Here is a 25,341-nt window from a genome sequence, read left to right on the forward strand (position 1 = left end):
CAGTGAGGCATGCAGAGATGCATTCTGGGAAAGTGAAAAGAACAAATATGAATCATAGGGGTATTAAAGAACAGCTCAACAACTACTGTGTTCCACTTCTGATGAGAGCTGTTGGAGGAGCTAAGTCTCAAAACAGCTGCTCAGGTTTGGGTACGGACTGGCTTGTTGGACAGACCTCTGGCTAGACTTCATATAACACCATGGGGCAAGACTGGAATGTATGTGGGTGTGGGTGTGTGGGCGCGTCTTTCATAGCCTTATCTTCATAGACACGGCTTATACAATTGAAGACAAATGCTATGACGTGTTCCAAATTTGAATTAGGTTAGGTTAAGAGTTAGCCATGGTTAGAGTAAATCTCCAGGAAATGAGTGCATGACTGCAAGTCTATAAAAAAGACCTGTGACAACATCTGTGCGTGTGTGAGCAAAGGACAAAGGGCAAACACACACAAAAAGAAATTCAAAAAAATTGAAAAAGAGAAATGGAGAATTCTTTTTTGTCAAATAACTCCATAAAAGGGAAATAATCATGTGTTGCAGATTTATAGAAAAACAACTGTCACTTATACTTCGTGCTCCTTCTGGAAGTCAAAGCTGTATTACATTAATATGTAAGTGTGCAATTTAAACTGAGAGATGGGGGGGGGGGGGGGGGGGGGGGGGGGGGGGAGATGATTTAGTAATTAAAAAAACAAAAAAACAACTAATGACTCACACTGCAGGGCTCCAATTTTCACTTAATCATTGCGTTTATTTTATTATTTATTCATTTCAGCTCAGCACCTGCCTGGTTTTTGTGCATCTAAATTCCTAGATTGGAGAAAGTGTTTGCTGTGATCATACAGGTTTGTTCAGTTAGATTGAGTCAGGGTGTTTTTTAATCTCCTAAAAAATTCGGATTACATTTCATGTCGTCCACTCCTTTAGTCTGAGGAGCAGCTGCTTCCTGATGGAATCAGAGAGTCTGAGCTTTTTCAGACCCGAAAAAAAAGGAGGTTTGTTGCAACTCAAAACACTAAAAGGTATGTGACTGCCTGGCAAATAAAAACAGTGCATGTTCAGAAATTAGGAATGACACATATCAGGCAACCTCTCAGTGCATTTTTCAGTTCTTTCTTAGCCTACGAGGGAAAAGTCTGATATTTAGACTGTATAATTTGCATTCTGCCTGATGCTGACTGCACTCGAGAAGTCAGACATAAACATAACCCGTAAAATAAATTTTGAGCACAGCATGATTTAACCATCTTGCACTTTGGAAGGGAATGCTTTTTATAGGGGATGTCAAGGCTGGTGCAGGATCAAAAAGGATTCCACAGGTTCAGCTTCTGATTATGTAGAGGTGTGTGAACATTGTTTTTCTTTGTGAAATATAAGGCTCAACTAGGGGAAATTATCATATCATCATCATACAAACACTTGATTAAAATCTGAAGGACATAACCCTTGTTGACTTTCTCATACTAGCTGATTAATGCCATCACCACTGATAAATATTCTTTGGTTTTCTGCTTCACATAAAATGAGGTGAATGCAGATGACTGTGAGTCAGTACAGCAACCAGGGATTAAGAGACAACAATTAAGAATGAAATGAAATCTTACAGCAAAAATGTGATAATTGCACTACCTCTGTTTATCTATTTAGTTTAGTTTAACTTTTGTAGAGAAGATATTTTGTATGAATGCAGACATGTAAAAAACAGAACATGTATAAATAAGATTTGTTTGATTTATTGATCACTAAAACTCTACTGGGTTTCCAAATGTTTGCAATCACTGAAGGAAACAAACAAATTGCCTCAGCTCAAATGTAGAATAACTTGTCAGGCTTATTGTGGCACATCATTTTTCTTCTTACATTTTTTTAAAAGCTGCAACTGGAAACACTGTCAACTGGAAACACCTAAGGAAATGGTCCAATTACAAATCATTTATCTGTCTTAAAGTTAAGCAGGTGAAAGAATGATTTTGGAAGATATCGGTTCAGTAGATTTTGTTTATTCCTACTATAAAACAGACCTATCTGGTTGAGGTAATGACCAATTAGTATAACATACTTCTTATCCCTTGAGATCCTGAACCTCACCCAACCAGAACTAAGACTTTGTGTTGTAGGCCTATCAGAGGAGGTCAGGGCATCAGAGCATTAGGATACCTTCAGACTGAACAATAAAATGTATTCTCATAGGCTTGATTTTGTGTTGTCTTGGTGGTTTCATTACTATTGACATCTAGTTATTAGCCTTTTGAATTTCGATATGTTTAACTGTGTTTTTTTTTTTTTTTACTTCTTCTGCTACATCCTTTGGACTTTTACCGGTGTAAACCACTTTGACAATACCTTACTCTGCAATACCAACACAAATTGTTTTTATTACTAATTAATCTGCCAAACATATTAGATTTGTTTGTCTTTATGAAAAAGTGAAAACAAAAAATGTCCACTGCTCCAGGAAATGTATTCAGACGGCTTGATATATTCATTAAAAAACGCTGACAAATCCTAAGAATTTATTTTATACCAATGAAAAGCAGCAAATCTACAAATTTGAGAAACTTAATATCGAAAGCCTGACAAATTAATTGACGAATTGTTGTAACCCTGATATAAAAGTACATAATTGACTAATGAACTGTGTGTATGCACATGCATTTGATGGACAATTATGTTGTTGGTCAGGACTGTCACATATCTGACATCATTGAGGCAAGTAAACCTAAGTTTCATGTATGCATATTCTCTACATCGGCTGTTGTCCTTCAACTATATTTTGCACATCATGTGAAATGGGTTGAGTCATATGACTGCTGTTAGATGCCTGAACCGATGAGGCAACCTTGTGAAAGGTTAGAAGTGAATATCATCATTTTTTCAAACTGGAAAATATTAAACAATAAAACATCCAGATTTCAGGTTTTATACATTTACAAATTAATTGCTAAAATTGGTGAACTAGTGAAAACATTTTGTGGCATATATGCCTCAGGTTTACCCAAATATTGGAGTCACTTGGAAACTTATTTTTGAAGACATTTTTAACTTTTCATGTTATTCGATACCAAACAGCAGGTCTTAATTTGAGCAGCCTTTCTTTTATTAATTTAAGTTGTTCTCCTCTGGTCATCAAAGTGAAAGCTGCCACAGCCTGTCAGCTTACAGATGCAGAGAACTGACCCAGATGTGAAGGTTTGTGGTGAAATAGATAAGAAAATCAAAAATCAAAAAAATAGCCTAAGTATTCCTTTGGAATCAACCAGTTTGGCCGTCTCATTCCCTTCCCATCAGTCAGACACGAGATCTGCATGAGTGATTCTTATCACTACTAGCTATTATACTCCCCTCTCTCCAGCAGTGCTTTCTTAAATATGCGTGCCCTACATTTCCCCACCACCTTCCAAATTCAAATGGATGTCCCCTGCTCTCGCCTCTCTATTCTCTTCTACCTCCTCTCTCCTCCTGCGTCTGCTCTCTGCAATTCCTCTTTATTTGTGGTTGACCCAATTTCCAGGTTTGATCCATCCTGCGGTGGTGAGGCAGCCTATGGAGCGGCAGACAGACTTACAGACACAAAGGCACATACACGAACTGGCATGGATTCCTATGCTGTGCCCACCCACCCAGGTTCTTTGTCTTCACAGTTCCACACACACACATACACACTTTCACTGATTCACTTTAACAGGCTGGGCTGTTCAGCATCCACAACTTCCCATCTTCCTCTGTGTAACCTATTGCGAGGAGCAGCCCTGAGAAATCCGTCATGTCGGAAAAAATACGATGCAACTCTCAGGAGGGCGATAGCGGAGGACGAGGTTGGAGATCAGACCTGGCAGTTTATCCATTTGTCTGAGTGCAGCATGACTGGATGACTCGAGCCATTCTCCACGAAGCACATTTGGAAATCAGTAACGATTGTTCGATATGGTGAGATTGAATACTGTAATACTAGTCTGCCTCTACAGCGACCAGTTGCTGTCTGCCTGGCTGATGGCCTGGCTTGACAAATTAATGTCTTATATAACTATAGTACATTGTGCAATCAGGTCAGAGGGGTCTGAGGAATCAGGACATAATGGTTTTGTAATATCCTGAGATGATCCATGAGAAAATCTACGGTTTATAGAAAATGAGGTTAACCCAATTGTTATCGGTTGTTTAAAGGAACAGTCTTGCCAGGAGTTAGATGAGAAGACTGACGCCACTCTAATGTCTGTAGGGTCAATATATAGTCCCCTTTCCACTGACCAAAAAAAAACACTTAGACCCACTAATATCTGGTTTTGGGGATGGATACAATCGGCATTCACTCCCGGGTCAAATTAGTTTGTAGGTCGAACATTATGGCAAGCATTTTTCGTTTCGTGCAAACACAACACTGAAAAAAGAAATGAACGGCGAACTATACTGGCAATGGTTAAGGATTCAATCACCTTTTAATAGCTGGTTTTTATTCGCATTCAAAAATGCTAGGAGAGGGTTAGCTTAGCTTAGCTTAGCATAAAGACTGCAAACAGATACCTGGGTCTTTCCTAGGTTAAAAACGAAAAAGACCAGCACCTGTAAAACAAATTAACATAACACTTGTAGTACAACATGTAGTAATACGATTAACATGGCGAGCTAGCTCCCTGAGCTTCCGGTCTTTGTGCCAAGCCAAGCTAACCTTCTCCTGGCAGTAACTTCGTATTTAGCACTACGAGAGCTTTGAGAGTGGAATCGATCTTCTCATCACACTGAATGAAAGCAAATTTCCATTACGAGTACACTGTACATTGGAACTCCTGTAGTCTGGGCTAATAGAAGATGCTGCTTGGTTGAGTTGAAATGGCAATGACATATGTTCTGATGCAGATGAATCTCTCCGCACGTCTGCACTTCCTTCCCGTTTTCTCATTCATTTTTTCTTGTGTCTGCTTCCCAGCTCTCACTAGGTCACAGGAGCAGGAGTTGCTGCTGCTGAGTCAACATCACAAGTGGAACACTGGCCTCAGAATTACAAAGACACACACACACACACACACACAGGCACAGACACACAGGCCGGCAGGCAGACAAGACCAATACGTTTACCGTAGACTATTGCTGGAGTAAGTCTGTCTGCTACTGTGTCTGGAAGTAGGTTAGAGTGCTAATATTCTCAGACAGTCTTATAGGTGAGGCCAATAATTTTTGTGGATCATGAGCCACTTACCCCTTGTCCACCTCAGACAGGTCGAAACTTGTGTTGTAATTCTTGATATTTTTTAAGGTAAAGTATTTCATGTTTGCAAGAGAGGATTCCAATATTTCTCATCAAATAAATACTCAGAGACAAACATTTTTTTAAATAAAAATATAAAAGGTGCTGTTTATCTGGGTCTAGTGTACTGGTTGAAGTGCATACACATTGTACAAATTGAGTCTGTGTGAAGTGCGTGTGCAGCAGCGATAGAGTGCATGTCGTTCTATGGCAGACTGAGATAATGCGTTATCGTCATGTACTATTCTTGCCAAGTTCTGACTTGTCTGTCCCCCTCGTGCACGAGTCTCTTTATTTGAACTTTAGATTATTAAAGTTAAACAGTTCAACCGACGTACCATATATAATAAAAAAATCATTATTGTATCTTGTATGATCAAACTGTTCCACTTGGAACTCATTTAGTAAATTTTTGCCCACTTCCCTTTTTAGGGCATTTTTGCCTCTAAATAACTGGCAAGTGACTGAGTGGAAATTGTTGTCTATTGCAAAGGAACAATATTTTTTTTCTATCTGCCCTAAATGTCCAAAATGGCATTGTATATTGGTGTATATGGGGCACACTGGTTTTAACTGGTCTATTAATGGTTTTTGGTTAATTCTGTAAATTTCTGAAGATTTTCATACAGCTTGTTTTAAGGCATTTTCCTCTTGACCCTTTTTAAATGAAAAAACAAAAAACTCCTGAATTAGGAAAGGCCCAGTTTACAGTATTAGCCTGCAGTGTTTTAACATTTCCTGTCACATGTTTCACTTTGGTTATAACACTTTCTATCGTGCAAATAAAAGTACACAAAACAAGTAAATGTAAGCTTGTAATCTGTCCACATAAATTACAAATTATTTATAAAATCATGTCTCGTAAAGATGGTCCTTTTTTGTTGCTTCTTTTTGCAGATTCGCTCATTTGGTCCTAACAGTTTGAGTCGAAAGCAGAAACTAAAGTAGAATTTAATCTCAGTACCATGAACTAATGAACGTGGAGGATGACGCCACTGCTCGTCAGCAGGTAGAAACTAATCTTTATATCTTGCATAATCTGAACATCTAAGCAGTAAAGCAGCGAGCAGCATGTGATTCTGCACCACAAACAGTAATAAATCTGTCTCTTTTCTCTTTGAGGCTGCCTCTCTGTGGCCTTCAAAGGCCGCCAGTGATGTCATTTACACGACAGGAAACGATGTCAGCACATTTAGCACGGCATTTACTTGCAGCTAATGACAAGGACCATATTAGGACAGTGTTCGCAGTTTTCCATCTGTGACCTTTGAGATAGAGGCCAGCATAACTGTAAGAGCGCTGCAAACTCAACGAGACTTTGATACTTCCTTGTTTGTCAAAACATGATTGACGCAACAGAGCAGATTTTTTTTGGTGTGCAACTGATATGGGGAGGACGTACATGAACTGGGTGGGGCAACGTGTGTAAGAAACTGAGTTCAGACTGATCTTGGTCTTGAAAAGATCACTCACCGAAGATCTCCCCATTCTTGGCGTACTCCGTGACTAAGTAAAGCATGTTCTTTGTCTCCATCACCTGTGAGGGAGAGAACGAAGGAGCGGGGGCCGAGGGAGGGGAGAGAAAGAGTGGGAGAGTGAACGTGAATGCACACAGAAGACCACTTTTCAACATTATCATCAGATAATCAAAATGAATGCTCTCCTGCAACAAGAGCAAATTAGAAAACAAGATTTACAACAACAGATACAAATCACCAATATATTACACAACTCTCCACAAGCCTCACACTCTGTGGTTAAACCACAGCTTCTGGCTTCCACACAGTCATGAGCAAAACAAAATGTATGAATGGCACAGGGTCTAAATATGGTAACCATGTAAGACAATGGAGGTGGACAGTTGGTGCTGCCGAGCATATTTGAATGGTACTTAAACCTTTCAGCCCTCACATGGTGCCGTGTTGTGTAGGAGGAGGAGGAGAACGGATTTAGAAACAGAAACACTCGGGAGATGAATAGAGTGAAACACGGACGGGAGAATCAGATGGAGAGGGAGGATGAATCAGACACAGCGAGCCAGACATTCACACCAGAGATCCCACGCTCATTGTTTATGATCAATTTTCCATCTGTTACACTGACCGATTCATGGATTTAGGAAATGAAAGCCAGTTTTTTTCTCTCCCTTTGTTCGGCCTTGGTTGTTGTGTATTGTGGAAAACAACCGATTGATAAATATGGCACAGCATCAACTTTGGGATATTAAACTATTCTCATGGCGGACATTATGACTTGAGACATTGGGCCAGGTTTAACTAAAGGTAATAAAACTGAATCCGTTTCATTTAGGTTTGCCAGTGAGCCAGTACAGAAGCAGGGCCCTGGCACCAGTTAACATAAGTGGAATGCAGCCTTTATTTGAATTATAAGTTATATCTGTGCTTGACAAGATAAAATATCATCTGTGATCTGAGACTAGGGCAAGTGTGTTCAATACAATACATAAAGATTCTTTATTATTTTGACTTCATAAAGGTTAACATGTCCAAATGTTCAGAAATACTTTCACTTTCCTCAGAATATCCAAAGCTGCTGCTTCTCTTTTCACCCTCTGTCTGAAACGCTTTGGTTTAAGTTCCTGTCTCGCAAAGGGCCCCCTACTGATACAGCCCAGTCTGCGCTGATTGGCCAGTTGGCAGATTCTGTTGTGATTGGTCAACCGCTTCCAGTATGTGTAGGAGATTTCGGCCTCTGCTCTCACATTACCTGGCTTTGTTTGGGGGCACGTCAGACTAGCCACTAGGTGTGTATTATGCAAAGCTGGTCAATTGTGATGACTCATGACATCAAGATTCCCCAGAAGCTCGACAACTGATCAGGTGTTTCAGGAGCTTCAGGAGCATTTTCCTGTGGGATTGAGCTATGGCTCCACACCTTTACTGTGGACTTTGGCCTTTTGAACTTTACAAACCTTCACATAAGCAAGAAACTATTCTGTGTCTCCTTTAAATGTTTATATCGATTCAGAAGCTCCCGAAGTTTTTTGACAAAATACATTATAACATGTATTTATTTGTTACTATTTTCACTCTAAATTATGAATTTCTAGATCATTTTGGATTACTGATGTTTGTCTCAGAGGTCACATCTCAGGCCAATACAATGACGCATGCTTCTCTTAGAAATGAATGAAGTTACACAGGATTTGTGTAAGAGACAGTAAATACAAAGTGACTACTGTACCTCACTACCATTTATATAACAAGCCTGCAGCTACATAAAAACCTACCTGTACTGAAAATAATTACGGTCCCACTTCAATTCAGTGAAGATAATACATTAGGTACACAGTGTGGAGCATTTTTAGGAACTGTTGTAACGACTATAGGCGCAATACATTAATCCATATATCTGTCATGTCATAACTCCTAATGCAAGTGGATGATTCATAGTTCAAATTCCATGTGCCAAGAAATGCAAACTGCTCTTGGTGTTTAGCTTCATGTCACATGGTCTGACACTGCCTATTGCTGGAGGTGATATTCAACATGTTAAACAGTATGCCGCTTGTTCCAGGAAACTGGCCAAGTTATAATTTTATGTGTTTTGAGTTTGATTGGCCAGTCCAAGCATAAAAATAATAGTAATTAAGTTTGAAGACCATTTAAATCTGTGCTTGACTGATCCCATCTGAATGTGAGTCGTCTCTGTGCTTATTCACATGCTGCATACAGGCTATGCTTTTAGATTGTTTAATAGAAGGCTGTCAATGAATCATAAATTTAATTATTTTAATGCTTTTAAGAATGTGGACATTAATTATAAAATAGAGGATATTGACTTGGTGTCAGGATCCACTCAATATCCTCATTTATTCAAGGATTTCCTGTAACTGATTGATTTTAAAATGAAGCATTCATTTTGTAAAGGTATCCCTGTGAAAAAGTACTGAAAGACATGTTTTTGTAGTTTCAAAAAAAACATCCAATGATAATTTTGACACTTTAAAGTATTTTTACTTGGAGAGAAGGAGACTCTTGTTGGTCGAGAATAATTGAGAGTGGTGAACTCAAGAGAATCCGATGATGGTGAGATATGAGCGGGAGAAAGGAAGTGAAGAGCGGGGTCAGCGGAAAAGCGGTAAACTAGACTTGGGTCCACAGTTGGGTTGTCTGTGTCTCTGTGTGTCTTCATTTGCTAGGGCTTCCCTCGGGGGCCAATCCCAGTTTATGAGACTGAAAAGGAAATCGCTAATTGACCTGTGCTGATCGGACGGAGGGGCTGTTGAGGATAATGATACATACTAAAATAACACAGCAAAAAGTTGGAGCAGTGCCACATGGTTGTGTAATGATAATGAACACTCATTTATTTCCCCTAAACAAAGTAACAGGACCCGTCTTATGTAACATAATGGCATCACCAAAAACAGATTGAGTCATTGGTGGTCGGGCTCTTTGAGCCAGACAGTGGACATCACAGTAGCTGTCGGAAACAAGTTTCCTTTAGTTGTTTAAAGTGCAACAACCAAAACACAATCGTTTCACAATATAAACTTTGGGTCATGTTAACTTCCTCACACCAATTACTATAAAAATGACAAGAGAAGTGACATTTATGTTATTTACTTCTATAAAAAAATCCCTTTAGCACACTTCTCACTACTGAGAGTGAGATGGCGTCATTTTAATAGAACCATTGCAGAGAACATCAAGCTAAATTGTTCTTGACCTAAAAAAAATACAGCAAATTTCGGCAGCAAGAAATCCTGTTACAATTACGAATGTGTTTCAAGAATCAACAATGACGCAGAACATTTCAGTTTACAGTTAAGCCATTGTGTATGATGCTTTTCTGAATAGAATAGACTAGGGCAATAACACATTCTTTTGCATTGTGTAAGCACAGTGAGGAAATACGACACTTAATTGATCTACCTCAGATTTGTGAAATGTTTTGCTGTTCATCAAGTGTTTGTCTTTTTCAACTGTGACATTTCAAAATATTTTCTGTGAACCAGATCTAAATGGAACCAAGAACTGAAACCGTGAACTGAAATGTGAAATATCTATATGTCCAGAGGATGATGTGCACAAACCAAAGAGTTTCAAGCTCCCACTTTGTTGTGCGTTCAGCAGCACTTTATTCTGCAGTAACTGGTTACTCGACTGTGTTAACTTAACCTAACCCTCCACTCATCAGCTTGATGATGCTGTAGCGAAGCTTTTCTAGTCCTCAGACACCAATTCTCAACATGTGTCAGTGAACAACTCTTCATGAAACTCCCATCTTGTTGCAGCTCTGTCTTTCAGCTTTTGTCATACATGATAGACAAAGTAATACTAAACGGCACTCGTCCTGCTGTAGCATTTCTTCTGGCAGTTGTTGTCCAGACACAAATATATCAACCATAAGTTCAAAGTACATTACATGCTTGGGCAATTAGACAGGAGCTATGAACAAATCAGGGCCTATTTTTCAGGTGATACATGTAATTGTGATTAAAAAGGTGCAGATTTCCAAACCTAGCCTAAATAGAAAATGACACTGCAAACATTTAATTCATATAAAGCTACTAACATTAAGTGGTTTGAATTAGGCCAGTCGCACCTTCACAAAGTGTGTAGAACAAACACACAGCAGAGTGTAGAGTCAGTCAGTCATTAACTGAGACTCAGCTCTCATATCTTAAACTATCCAGTGGTGGCAGGTTCTGCTTGGCAGCAGTTGTTTGCTAATGCATCAGAGAATGACCTGGATTAGTGCTGTGCTTCAACACCACGACTGCTAAAGTACCTGGAGTGAAGATCAACAGAGTGCGACAGCGAATTCTGCTCCGCAAAACTGATTTGATCACAGATTAGTCGGAGGCAAAGTTAATTCCGGGCTTTCTCAGCAGATGCTACACTGGACCCACAGCAGAATGCATAATTACATGATAACAGTGCCCCTTAGAATAACTAAGACAATAACAGGACAACAAAACAATAAAACAAATATGTCTGTGAATTTGTGTAGGTTCGGTTGGACATTTTTAAGTCTGGGAATTGATTAGATTTAGATAAAAATACCATTAACAATTCTGCTCATTTGTCTGATTCTTCACTGATTCCTTTATCGATTTCTGATAAGTTTTCTATGAGAAATAAAGGCCCTTATTTTTTTTTTTCCCCCAGAGTCTGCGAGAGTGTGACTCAGGTGCTCTGAAGCTCCACTGGTTAACCACTGATTTTAATTAGGTTTTCTTAGTCAAAGAAAAGACCTGCTAAGCCTGTCGACGTGGCACAAATGTCATTATCACATAAGATATTTACCCTCGGTAAACACATTCTTCTCGGTTGGGAGGCAGTGGCACTCGTGCGTAGAGAGTCAAATACATGGCATTACTGAAAGCTAAGCCATTGTTGCATAGACAGAGGTTTCAGCATACTGCTGGAGTTGACACCCTTACTTGAAATTACAGACAATAGAACGTGCGTCATCTTTCTTTCTGAAGTGATCACTTCTTACTCTACGCCATGAATTCTCCTTGTTGCATGCTTCCATCAGGGTGAACACTTGAGTTTGAAATCAATGCCTTTCAATGGGTAACAGTAAGAAAAAACGACGGCATTGATGCATGGAATTAATAAGCTGCCAGGCAAGCAATTAAGATGGTTCGGACAATGGAAAACCGGTTCTCAAATGACATTTTTTTTAACTTCTTTGTGTTTTGTATGCAAACATGGGGGAAACAATAATAGTGACATTCTTCTATCATCAGTGCACAGGGCTGTGATGAGGTGTCAAAGAAAGTAAGATCTAAACAACCAAGACAACAACAAATCACCAGGAAATGTTTTGATTGACACAGCTTAAAAAGAGAGAAAAAAATTCAATAAAAAGCTAAAATACTTGTAACAATAATAAACAAGGTGAAACCGTTTATTCCCACATATCATTATTAAATGTGGAGTAACAACTTACAAAGAGATTTCCATTACAGATAGACAAAAGAGACAAGAGCCCACATTAAATCACAAATCATAATCATAGCCCATATTCACAAACATCCTCTGTCCTTTTGAAAAAATTACCCAATACAGCAAGTGAGAGATCCTTCTCCCAGGAGAGACAAAAGCGCAATAGATGCCGCCTGGAAAGCAGCTCTAGATTATTTTTATTCAGGCAGTTAAAGGGTGTGGATGCCTCACCTGGTAGAGCTTGATTATGTGGGGGTGGTCCAGCATCTTCATTATCTGAACTTCTCTGTAGATCTTCTCCAGGTTCACAGCATCCAGTTGGGTCTTGTCGATGATCTTGATGGCCACCTGCAGAATGATGGAGCATCAAAAATACAACTATAATCACCCGTAATCAGAATTAATGAGCAATTAGAAAGACCACACACGCACACACACTTACACAAACAGTACTACACAAAGCATTTTAATACTCTCCAAATAACAGAAGGACACAGTGTGTTCTTTTCAGCTGTGAAAGTGGAGAGTTGGTTCTGAGACAAAAGATAAACAAACAGCTTGTGCGGAATCCTTCATAAACAAGTTTTAATAATTGAGCCATGATGAAATATGATAGGAAAGTACAGCAAGCACATGTCTCGCTGGATACACACAAACTCACACACACACACAACCACAAAATGACGTGTTGGTGTAAATCGCAGTCTCACAACCTCAACACTCTTGGGTTTGAGTAACGACGCCTGGTACGTAGCATGGCAACATTAACATCTCTGCTTCACATGGCCTCATAAACAACACTTAGTCAGTGTGATCTCAAGTGTTCCAAGTCGAGCTGGACGAGTAAACAACAGGAGACCCCAGACTACGTTAGGGGCCTGCAGACATTAGTGCGTTGTTTCAGGTACTTGCGTGACTCGGGCTGAATCGATTAGATAAACAGTTTGAGTCATTGTTTAAGTAAAAACGGCAAAAGGGTGAGAATTTGTTATCCCTGTCTTCTCAGATAGTAAACTGACTTTTGCCAAGGAGGAAATAGTTTCACCCCTGTCCGTTTGGTTGTCAGCAGGAATACGCAGAAACTACTCAACCGATTTCTACGAAACTTGGTGGAACGGGGCTGTATGGGTCAGGGAAGAAGCTATTCAATATTGGTGCGGATCCAGAAAAAGGGGGCAGATTCAGGATTTTCTTTTCACGCTTTCTTTAACATGGTAATAAAGGGGGTTTACAACATTTGCCTTAATTTCTTAAAAATATGTATTAATGGAACCAGATGAAGTGTGTGTGCAATTTGGTCTTGATCCAAATAAAAATCCAGATCTATTGAATTTTATGAGATATCATAAGGGGACTATTTGGCCTTGGCTTTCAGTGACAGGCAATTTGAAAATTTTAGCTTTAGGGATGATTAATCAATAACAAATTATCTACAGCAATCAATCACACAAGTAATCACTGATGCAGCTTTAGATGAGATGAATAAAACAGATCCATGAGACTGAAGAATGACCAGATGCCAAAACATTGCACAGCAGTTTATATTACAGTCTTTTATCACACTGACGATCGTGTTATCCTCCATCTTGGCAGCCATCACATAAACAGTCGAACCGCCCTGTTCACACTGTAAAAGTATTTTACCAGGAATGTGCAAGTGCATGTATTTGGCTTGCTTTCGCGGTGCGTTGCCAGCTGATGTCACCCAGTGTCGGGGCAAAAGTTGAGCAAGGTGTAACATTTTCCGGTACATTACTCTGAATTGTTTTTGCCTAAGCATCCCCGCTGTATGACTGCAGTGGCATCATTGAAATAGATATGGAGTCATTTGTTTCATGGTGTGATCATAGTCGTCAGGACACAGTTTGTTTTTAGTCGTCAGGGGAAGTCTGATACCTCCATCCTACAGGCGCTCGTTTTGATCTTCTTTCATATACTTGTAGTTCGCACTTAGAGATGTGAGGTAAGTGCTTTTTTGATGTTGAACACTTCCCGGTATTATCTTCCTACCCACAGTACCGACAGCGTATAGTTGACGTTAAATCCTATGGAGGAATCCGAGTCATTTGACAGCACATCAGCTCCAAGTCAGTAGCTCTATTAAAACCACTGATCTAGTAGTGAGGGATACGTGACAGGATCAGAGCTCTTGTCAACAATACCTACACAAACATACAACTTCTTAGGAACTCACTTAGCACAAGGTCATTTGAGGACAAAGAGTTAAAAAACGCATTTAGCCTCTTTCGGAGGATGGATAAACGCAAGGGACCACATGGGAACTGGTCTACACGATGTGAACCCACAAGCTGCAAAATGTACATAATGGTGTGAATGGTTCAGTATAGCACGCAGGGGCCCTGAGTAGGAAAAGTAGGTTATGCAAACACAGGTACACTTATCTGGAAATGTACACAATCCTAAATACACACACACGCATCAGATCTTCTGTTTAATGTGTCATTAGACTCTGGTTTCTCTTACCAGGCAAACATCTCTGTTACACTGGCATCTTCTCAAGGCAGATGGCATCACATAAAGTTGATAGCCTCCCTTTCCAGCTTTGCTTTGGCCACTCTGACTAGACAGTTTGGCTCTGGTCAAGTCAAGCGTCGGCAAACCAGTGGCCTGAAAACCACCACCTATGTTCTCAGTAGGCCCTAATGCCCTGCTGGCTGGAGGCACTCAGTGAAATCCCCTGGTGCAGTGTTTACCTGAAATGAAAACCTCATCTCACACGGTCGCAGATTACCTGACTAGGCTTGAATGAAAAGATTAACACGGTAAGAGCCACTCTCTCGCCATGCTTTTCATTAAACCTACCAAGAGTCTTATCTGGGTGACGTAGATCTAGGTTTTTCTGTAGAGTATGATTGCTCATGTTCCACAACAAACAGTTGGGAGGTCCTGAGGATCAAAGATCAAAGTTTGCGACTGTGTTTTAAGTCTCATGGCCTATTTTTCTTACAGCCCCCCACTCTGCCTTTCACAACACAGCTTCTTCACACAGGCCAGACACTCCTCACACTGAATCTCAGTCCCTCTGTCAGTACCATAAAAATTCATGGCACTCGGGGGTACCGTTCACGAAATGTCTCTCTGCACAGAGATGACATAAAGCTTTAAGTTAACTCAATCCAAACCCCGTTAATGCTGCATCACCTGAGAGCGTTCAGTGTGACCATCAAACCCTCTCCGAACTACATGGAGACCCAGAGAGCTGTGTCAGTGGATTGCGGTCTGCAGAACACTTGCTGCTTTCCAATCACACAGCTCTGCCATGCCATGCCCCTGCTCCTCGGAAAGCTCTTCGGGCACTGCTGGCACAAGACACCGGTAAATCACATCATTATTGAGATTGCATAATGGGACCACCGACCCCATGCTGCATGCATGTACGCCCCAGTTACGGCATGTTTACACCCGCCATACTCGTTCTGAGTCGCTGCACTGTCTGGGTCATTAGCGGGGAGGGAGTGCAGGTGTATGCTGCTGATGGGCCTGGAAGTAGGGGAAATAAAACGCACGCATGTTTACAGTTCGTGTTTCCCAGCAGCACCGGTGGTCAGGGCTCTTCCTGGCATAGATGTGCAGCTGACGTGGGGGTGGGTGGGGGGGGTGAACGTGCTCTCAGTCATTGCTCCTGAACCTGCAGCAGTGAAAGCACCGGAGCGGCCGAGTGGAGTGACCGGGCCGTCACCCGGTCCAAGTTTGTGTTCGTGCCCGAGGTGGACGCGGCGTCGCGCATGCCGCTGTGAATAGGTGGGGTGTCCGCCACAACATGAGAAAAGTTATGTAACTCGGGCTGAACAGTAGCCCAAGTTAGCTTTGGGGCTAACTAGTTCACCAAACACACACATACAGACACACACTGACACACTCACACACACTCTCTCACTCACCTCGGTCTTCGTAATGCGGTGTCTCGCCAGCTTCACCACGGCGAAATTGCCTTTCCCTAAAGTGCGCTCGATGTCGTAGAAGCCCACTCGGACCGGACCCCGGATCAGCGGTTTCTGGACACTGTCAGCCATGACCATGCTGTTCTAAATGTGACTGTTTGTGGACGAGGAGTAGGAAGAGGAGGCGGAGGAGGAGGTAGCCAGACGAGCGGGTGAAGGGGGACACGCTGCCCGGAGGAGGGGGGCTCTTGCACGGGGCTCGCTTCTGCTGCTGCTCGCTCGGGCCGCTACAGATAAAGACGAAAGTAGAACAAGCCGGCCGCCGCCTCTGCTGCCGCCGCCGCTGCCGCTCCCCCTGCCGCCGCCGCTCGACGCGCGTCCATTAAAAACAAAGTTGCTTTCTGCCGGAGCCCGTGTGGCGACGCTGCCCGGAGCAGGCCATGAGCTGAGCCGTCACACCGCGTTCCCCTCCGCGACAATACCGCGGTCACGTCTCAGCTGCGCGGAGCCTCTGTCAGCCGCGGAGTGCACGGGCGGACTCGCAGAGGAGGCATCATGTTCTCCGGTTGACGTGTATTGACGTCAAAGCCATGGGGGTATTTGTACAGGGGGCGGGGCCACGGAGCCGCTCCACACTCCAGTGCCAATTGGTTGCCAGGACGACCGGACCCATCTCTTACGTCAACCGGTGAAATTGCTATTCTGGAAATCGGTCTGCTGGCCTGCGCCTCCCTGATCGCGGCGCGGGGGTAAAACTTTGAAGTGTCGCCCTGCAGGTGTTTATCGTGCTTTGATGATGAGGACGATGATGATGATGAGGAGGAGGAGGAAGATGTGGACAAAAAGGATTACGTTCATTCTATCCGCTCCTGCTATTATCCCAGCTCTCTGCAAGTATGAATGAAAAAAAACATGCATCTCTCAACGCCTGCAATAATCACGTTAAACAAATAAACCGTTGCTCTTCATTGCTACATTAAATAATCCATACCAAAAAAATTGCATTAACCGTGTACAAATCTGATATAGAACCTTACATATACCCTTATATAATGTAACCTGCAGGCCCTCGTGTGAGACCAGACATTTTATCAGCAACAAAGGCTCGTCCAGCTACACACCAGCACCACCTGTTGGCAGAAACTGTAAATTGATGCAAGGCCCCGCATTTCCTTCTAGACCAGTGTTGGATTCCAAAGGCTCGGATTCTGGGAGGCTCTGTTTCCCAGTTTATCTGTGTTGCCTAACATGAACCTATAACCCGAACCAGTCGTGTGTTATCATGATGAACATGACCCCGATCTAATCCCTTGCCCCAATAAATTGTCTCTGCCAAAACTCGAGCATTGGTTTCTGATGTTTACCATTTCCTTTCGAAATTTTTCTCAGTGCAGTACTTAGACAGCATTCACACACATCTGACGTCACTCCGCGACAAACACACATGACACTTGAGTATTCCCGTACTCCTATTCAATAAGGAATGCAACCACAATATTGTGCAACCAAACTTTATTTCACACCTAACAATCAAGTCATGTTCCCAGGACGCGGGGCACATTCCCACCCAGTGGTCGTTCTGACACAAAACCGTGGTTTGCTAAGCAGGCCGAGCCGAGCAGCGCCCCGAAGGCCTCTGCTGTCACGCATAGACTTCCTGGATGTAGGAGTTCCAGATGTGCTTTTGGCATTTCCTGTCTAACATTCTCCAAGAACACACTCAGCCTCTCCTGGCTTACTACATCTTTCCGAGACACCGACCCAACAGCCCACTCAGTGCTCACTCAGTGCACACTGAGACACAACCATGATATCTTTATGTTCATGACACAGTTACGTTCTTTCACAGACAAACAACGATGAGGGAGTCCATGACCTGATCGAAACTGGTCAGTCCTCACTGGTGTCTATGTCACAATCAGTGGTTTAGTTTCTCACACAATCAAGTGGAGGAGGGGGGGGGGGGGTACTTGAAGTTTACTGGGGTCAGCAGAGTTCTGTCATCAGTGTTTCCACATGCCCTGTCCTGTTCCCTGACATCACAGTCCAAACAGGAAGCCTTAAATCGGGACACACACACACACACACACACACACACACACACACACACACACACACACACACACACACACACACACACACACACACACACACACACACACACACACACACACACACACACACACACACACACACACACACACAAACACACCGCTCTTCGGGTTTAGAGAAAAGGTCAGAATAGTCCCTAAATAGGACGTGTGCATCAGTGGAGAGCCCACGCAATTTCTCGGTCATTGTGCCTCCTACAGTAATATCTAGAGTTCTTGGGAAAATGGTTGAGTAGTTTAATTTGGGATTGTTTACAAGATGAGTAACCCTGCGCGAGGGCTCAAAACTTGCAGTTATTCCCAGGGTTACATGTGTAATCCACCATGCCGTAAATAGCAGCACTTGCTGCGCCGCTAAACCGACCTGACTCATTCATGATTCAGATCAGATTTCCTCCACTGACTGAATGTGTTTGATGGCTATTTAATAATTCTATATATAAAAGAAGTTTGAATAAATTATCTCATTCCATCTGTCCACCAGTCTGGTCTACCATTAAATTGTTCACCAACATATAGATGCATTTTCATTGTCCCAAGATGATGAATTCTATGATTTGGGTCTGATTTTTCTCTGTTGCTTCCAGCAGCTGCATGTCTTTCCACATTTCCTCTAGAAATTCTCAACGTTTATACACTGATTGGTATAACATCTTTGAAATTCACAGAGTCTAGACGATCGATCTTAGTGACATATACACCATCACAATGAAGAACAGCTCAAGTCTCATTTAACTGTCCAAACAACGTCCAAGCTAATAGGAAAACTAACCAAACACGACCTGAACTCAACAGGGATCCTTTTTTGTGTGTGTCCCAACCTGACCTGATTCCGATGCATACATATATACTTTCCCTCTGCTTTGGTTTATAACTAAATATACCTTCAAGACTGATAACATTCCCATTGGCCTCAACTATACTTAGGTTTTGGTGTTAATTAGCAAATGTTAGCATGACAACAAATCAAGCTAAGATGGGGAACTTGGTAAACAATAGACCAGTTAAATATCTGCAGGTTGTTAGCTCAAAACACAGCTCTGCATAGATTCACATCACAAAGCTGCTACCATAACCACAGGCTTGTCTTCTTACATAATTAAATGTGGTAATGGGACTTTTAAACATATCTGGTTCTCTTCGCATGGTCAAATTCACAATTTGTTTGACAATCTGAGCAAGAGAACTCTCTGGAAGTTCTGGATCTAAATATACTGCAGAGTCACAGTTGACCAAACTTTGGGAAACCCTGCAATAGTGAGTAATGAGACTTGAACGCTGGATGCAGAGGAGGCAGCGCTGCAGATACACACAGGAAACAGATCTATCCTGAAATAACCAGGCTGACACAGCCACCTGTTTAGTAACCCTACACCACACAAGCAGCCAGTATGGTGCACAGGAGGAAACAGGGATGGAGAACATGGGGTTCTTGTCTCTGGCTGGATCTTTTTCTGTTGCTGCAGTGAAGTATGACGGAGACTTGGCAGAGAGCAGATAGGCATCGACAGCGTTATCCGTAGATCTCGTTTTCCACCCAACCAGTCTGACCGCGGCTGCGCCGACTCTGAGCTTTGCAGGTCTCATAGATGTCGTTGGTCACAAAGCCGCTCGCCTTGTACGTGCAGGACACGTTCTCATAATCGTCACACTGGGAGTCCGGGGAGGGGCCGCACGATAACTTTGTCAAGATGTCTGCGGTGGCGCTGGCGTCGAGGGCAGTGTGAGGCAGTTTGGTGACGTCACTGAAGGCGTAAGGTCCTTGAATGGGACAAAGTGAAGCTGTGGTTGACTTCCATGGTTGCGATCTGCTGGGGCAGCTCTCTGTTTCTGTCTTCCTCCTGGATATGAGAGAAATGACATTAAGGAGCATGGCAGCATCATTACAACATGACTGAATTACCACTTCACAAGCCAAATAAAGTGAGAAATCAGAATTTGTTATCCACATTTGGACGACATGTTTCTAACTGCAAGCTGTAATGATTTAAGAGGTATACAAGTCACACACAGTATATCCTTTTGAAATGGGTGCTTACATCGGCCGGATATTAAAGACCTGCATTAATGTGCCATATTGATAAATTCATATTCAACAAGAGCATTGGGCCCAAATTTATTAACTACCTCTGCAAAAAGAACATTATTTCTCTTCTAAAATGGCCCTTAATATGCTATTTGATAAATCTGCTTTCAGAAACAGGATTCTTTATATGTCACTTTTCTGCTTTTACCTCTTCGCATGCTTTCTGTAACAGAAGAAGCCAGCAGCCGCAGACAGCAGCAGCAGGACAGCAGGAACAGTTGCATAGAGGATGTAGGAAACATACAGGGTGTTGTCTGAGAGAGACACTGCAAAGAAAAACACAGAACTTGCCATAAAATACTTCAAAACATGGCCTCTGTGTTTGATTATTTAGGGCACGATTCTGTTACCACGTAACAAAGATTTCTTAAAAACATAAAGGGCATTTACTAATTCAATTATTTTCTTACCTGAAGACTCAGGTAGAACTATTTTTGTCTTGTCGTCACTTTCTGTAGTTGAGAGTAGTTTGGGCCTCAGGGATGGAACTGGAGAAATCAGAAACAGTTCAATATGAGTCATTGCTTATCTAACCATTGCAGATTTGAAGAGATTTTACCACAATTCAGAACATATGTGAATATATGTAAATGTTATAAGTTTTGCATATGTTTTTAACAACGTATTTATTCTTAATCAAGGCTGAAAACATGTTCATGTAACCTGCAGATAATTGAAATTACAACCTAATCATTAGTACATTATTACCACTAGATGTCTTCATTCCACAAAAGGAAACGGACAAATTCGACATTAAAGTGAAAAAAAAGTGATTTGGTCATTTTTGTAGTCTAACGTTTCTTGATCCATGTATAAACACACCTGCGGCCACTTGTTATCTTTATCTCACCGGAACATAAAGCACACAGGGACAGTATGTGTGGGGTAGACAAGTGCACATTGTACCTGTATGTGTCATGTTCCGTTCATCAGCAAAAACTGGTGCTTTTTCTGCAGAGGACAGAGAAAAGAAGATCACGTCATTCAGACAGATTTTCTCTTTAACATACAATGATTAATCCAAATAAAGAGATTCAGTCCATAGAGACATGCTCAAAAAAACATTTGAAATCAGAAACAGACAGAAGAAGAAACAACAGAAAATGCTGTAAAATGAATCCACAAATAAAACGGGTCATAAATAAGAGAATGCTTACAGTAAGATATGCTAACTGTAATAACATGAAATGTGCACATCGATTCTGTCAAGGGTTGTTTTACAGTTTTAGTTCCCCTAAAAGAGTACAAGAAGGTCCACACTTACTGTAACTAACGCACGGCCAAGGGCCTAAAGTTCCCTTATGACACCTGGAAATTCACTTGATCAGCATTTTTATTTGTATATACACCGAATTGCACGTACTCATAAATATCAACCCCAACGAATGTGTGATTTTGAAACCAAGATTCAGGAATAAGTCTCTGAGAAACGAGAAGTCAACGGAAATGTTGCGATACTAAAACCAATGAAAACCAATTCCTGGGTCCTTTTTAGGTCATATTTAAGGTAGTTTCTTTTAAACATGAGCAGATATATATTTTCAGGTTTCCAGAGAGCAAAGCATTACAGTAAACCAAGCAACCAACAACATAATTGTACACTGAATGTTTAGTTCTAGCTGTTGTTAGCATTGGCCACATTTCAGTCATGGTGAGACACAGATTTAAGAATCAAAACACCCCAGTGTCAGTAATCTGCTCACTCACTTTCTGGGTATTTGCAAATAACACTGTTCTTAGAGTAGCAGTTGACGTCACTCCACTGGAACAGGAAACGACCATCTCTGCCAGGCGGAGCAGGCGACTGATCATACAGAATCACGCACATTTCACCACGACACGATGGCTCATCCCAGTGCCAGTTCCTGCAGCAAAATAATTCAAGTTTCAGCCTCTTATTACATTTCTTATTGAATCATTTGACAGTTTTCGTCATCGCATGCGGTTTTCCACTTAAGGGATTTTACAAATTCCATAACTCCCAAGCAAACTTAATTTAACCCAATTATCTCTTCTAAATCATAACTGAAAACAGGGGTTTTCCATTGACATTTTCTTTTTTTTATCCCCTCTCTTTAAATGGTTTTCACTGATGCAGTAGCAACACAAGAAAAAGACACAGACCTGAACTTGGCCTTGCTTCCATCCAGCCAATAGTACTGTGAGGGGCAACCTGGGATTGTGGCCCCTGCCCTGTAGCGCTGGGGGCTTTGGCGGAGAACGATCCAGAAGTCTCCATCTCCGGCCTGCATCTGTTGTATGAACCTCTCGACCAGTCGCTGCTCGCTCTCTGTTTCAATGCTGAGCAACTCGCCCCCGTCCGACCTGCAGGTCTGCCTGGCATCTTCGAAGGTCACTCTCCGTCTGCTGTCCTGGATGCTGGACACCTTGTAGCACGGCCGCTCTGTCCCACGCCGACAGATCATTTGGCCTGCAGTCAAGCATCAGGGAGATAACAAGATGATGAGTTCAGGTTTGGTTTGTAAAGACTTCCTGCGGCACATAGCAGAAAGAAACTACAGTACCACGGACACATTAGGAACTAGAAATGTTGGGGTCACATTGCTTTGCAAAAGTCATTTCACAATTTACCACAACATGGGCAGAGTAAACCAGTTAGAATAGTTTTGATGCTGTGGTGCTTTGTGAAACAGTGAAAAAACTGTTTAAATATGCACGTCTGAAAAATGCAGTGGTTTGCTGAGGCAACGCAATGTGTATGTTTGTTATTGACTGAAGTTAGTTAATTATGGCTTTATTCTTGGTCTTAAGGTAAAAAAAATAATCCCAGTGTTCCAGTTCAGTGTTTGTTCGTGAGAATGTAAATAGTTTTGCAGAACTGGAAAAAACACTAAAAAAAATTGTCCATTTGCTGGACGCTCAGGAAGCTGCACTGCATTCCCAGTAGTAAAGAACATGAGATTTACCTTTTTCATAAAAGCATAGGATTATCCTTGATTAGTCTGACGATGGGGAACAAAGGGGATGAAGGAAATATAAAAACATATACATTGTAAATAGCATTGCCCATTTAAAACCTTTTTGTTTATTATTATTATAAATATTTTTATTTACTCTTCTGTAATGATCTAGGGATGTTATGATTCCTCAGGTAGATCTCATTGCCCTGAGGTCTGACCACTTTATTTAACCACCTACTGGTGATTTAACATCAACAGTTGTATGTAATGTTTTTATGGGGAGGGGGTTGTGTGTTGTGGTTATTTTCTTGTTATGTGTTATTCTGTGATTGTTGTCTCGCAGTGGGCACACTGAGGCAAATTCCAAACAACTGGAGTTGTGTGGCAATAAATTATAGAATCTTGAATCCAGTTTCACTGTGATGCGTTGCTGACATCTTTCCCTCACAGACAATGAGACATGGGCGTCTGCAGTCTAGTCAATAGGAACACAGATGCTGTTGTTATCAGGGCTACAGCTGCTTTTGTATCAGCCTTACATTAGGATACAGGATAAGTTGCATAAGAGGAGTTTGTAGTTAGAACAGTTGTTGGAAAACCTCCTGATTTGAAACCAGTGGGAAGTGAATCAGTTTGCAGCACATCACGTGTCTGTGTCTGTTTATCATTATCAAGCCTCTTCCTCATGAGTCTGGTCACAGCCCTGTCAACCCTCAGAGGAAAACCTGTAAATAACATCAGCTATTTCACAAACACACAGTGGAGAAACGTTCTCGGTAAAAAACAAAAACAAAACAAACACAAAAACGCACACACACGCACACACACACACACACACACACACACAGGAAACGGTCTGAAACCGCACATTCCTGCTTACCATTTACTTTAGAAGCGGATCCAGGCTGGAACAAAACGAAGACGACGGTGGCAAACAGCTTCATCAAATCCATCTCTACATGTTCCCTACATGAGCTGCACGGCCACTGGTGAGATGTTGAAGTAACGGAGGGAGCGAGCTGCTTCTTCAGGAGCTGGACTTCAAGAGTTTTTCTTTTTCAGCCCGGAGACGAAAAAAAAAAGAAGCAAATCACAACCAGCAGAGGCAGCAGAGAAGAGGAGAGGGGGGGGGGGGGGGGGGGGGGGGGGGGGTCAACTGGTGGAAGGCGTGCACATGGAATCTAGATGAGAAAGGAAAAAGAATCTAGAGTGAGATTTTTATTTTGTTAACGAAAAGAGAAAGTTGCTTTTCAGTGAATCTATTCCTTCAAGAGGCAAAAATAAACAGCAACTTGAGTATGATTTTGTGCAGTCAATTTGCAGCCTTTCCCCATTTAATCCCATTCACATCCAGTAATGTCATTATAATGGGCTCAATGGAGTGCTTTGTGCGTACACTAATGCATCATGCTCCCTGCAATAAAGTGAAGAATGGTGGTGATTGGGGAGGAAAATGGCTCAGAGGAGAAAACCAAGCAGGAGAGAGCAGAAACTCTAAACGGCCCCGTGTCAGCTTTTCTCTTTTCTCTTTTCTCTGTCTGCTCCTGTGATGTGATGCAGCTTGAGTTTACTGACCACATGTCTGGTGTCTTTATTCGAATCTCATTAAAAAACAAGCAGGAGTCTGTGAAAGGAAACTGACTCAGGCCCCTGTGAAAACACCATGACAGGCCCGGCGAGGGCAACGCAGAGATAGGGACAGAGTGGGAGAGAGAGAGGGAGAGAGAGGGAGAGAGAGAGGGAGAGACATGCAGGGGGAGGAAGGGGAAAACGATTCTTTCCCTTAGAAGCATACTTCCTGTTCATTGCTCTGGGTTGGTTTCCAGGCACTGTAGCTCAATTTCCAGAAAACTAGTGATGGTGACAGTTTGAAGCACTCGTACACATTACGCAACTGAAATAATTGTTTTTGGCCCTAAAGAATAGAGACTAATTACGTATTTAACTTTTTTAAATGCAACTTTAATGTCTTGTTTTTTATGTAATTCCAATATCACTTTGAGTCTCCTTGTGTCTGAATGGTGCTGCATAAATTAACTTGACGTGCCTTGCAACAAAAACAATTAATTTTACGCGGCCCAATCCAGCAAAATCGGCAGAATGAAACTTTTCCAACAGGAGACTGAGACACTGACAGGTTGAGTGGAGGCCCGC

General features: G+C 41.9%; 2 protein-coding genes across 3 annotated transcripts in view; both read right to left on the reverse strand.

The window, feature by feature from the left end:
* Positions 1-16,361, reverse strand: part of sik2b (salt-inducible kinase 2b) — a 39,771-nt gene extending 23,410 nt beyond the window's left edge. For both annotated transcript variants that reach the window (XM_053422365.1, XM_053422364.1), the window contains exons 1-3: positions 16,070-16,361; positions 12,399-12,515; positions 6,718-6,781 (exon numbers count right to left, since the gene is read on the reverse strand). In XM_053422365.1, the coding sequence (XP_053278340.1) occupies positions 6,718-6,781; positions 12,399-12,515; positions 16,070-16,207 (319 nt within the window). In that variant the 5' untranslated portion in view covers positions 16,208-16,361. The remainder of the gene's footprint in view (positions 1-6,717; positions 6,782-12,398; positions 12,516-16,069) is intronic.
* Positions 16,362-17,564: 1,203 nt separating this feature from the next.
* laynb (layilin b) lies at positions 17,565-24,284 on the reverse strand. Its single transcript, XM_053422366.1, has 7 exons — positions 24,068-24,284; positions 22,391-22,697; positions 21,974-22,131; positions 21,173-21,217; positions 20,677-20,754; positions 20,415-20,532; positions 17,565-20,021 (listed from the first exon to the last, which is right to left on the reverse strand). The coding sequence occupies exons 1-7, from the start codon at positions 24,138-24,140 to the stop codon at positions 19,694-19,696; spliced, it is 1,107 nt and encodes a 368-aa protein (XP_053278341.1). The 5' UTR covers positions 24,141-24,284; the 3' UTR covers positions 17,565-19,693.
* Positions 24,285-25,341: the final 1,057 nt, after the last annotated feature.

The sequence above is a fragment of the Pleuronectes platessa genome, chromosome 5 (genome assembly GCF_947347685.1).
Source record: "Pleuronectes platessa chromosome 5, fPlePla1.1, whole genome shotgun sequence".
NCBI classification, from domain to species: Eukaryota; Metazoa; Chordata; class Actinopteri; order Pleuronectiformes; family Pleuronectidae; genus Pleuronectes; species Pleuronectes platessa.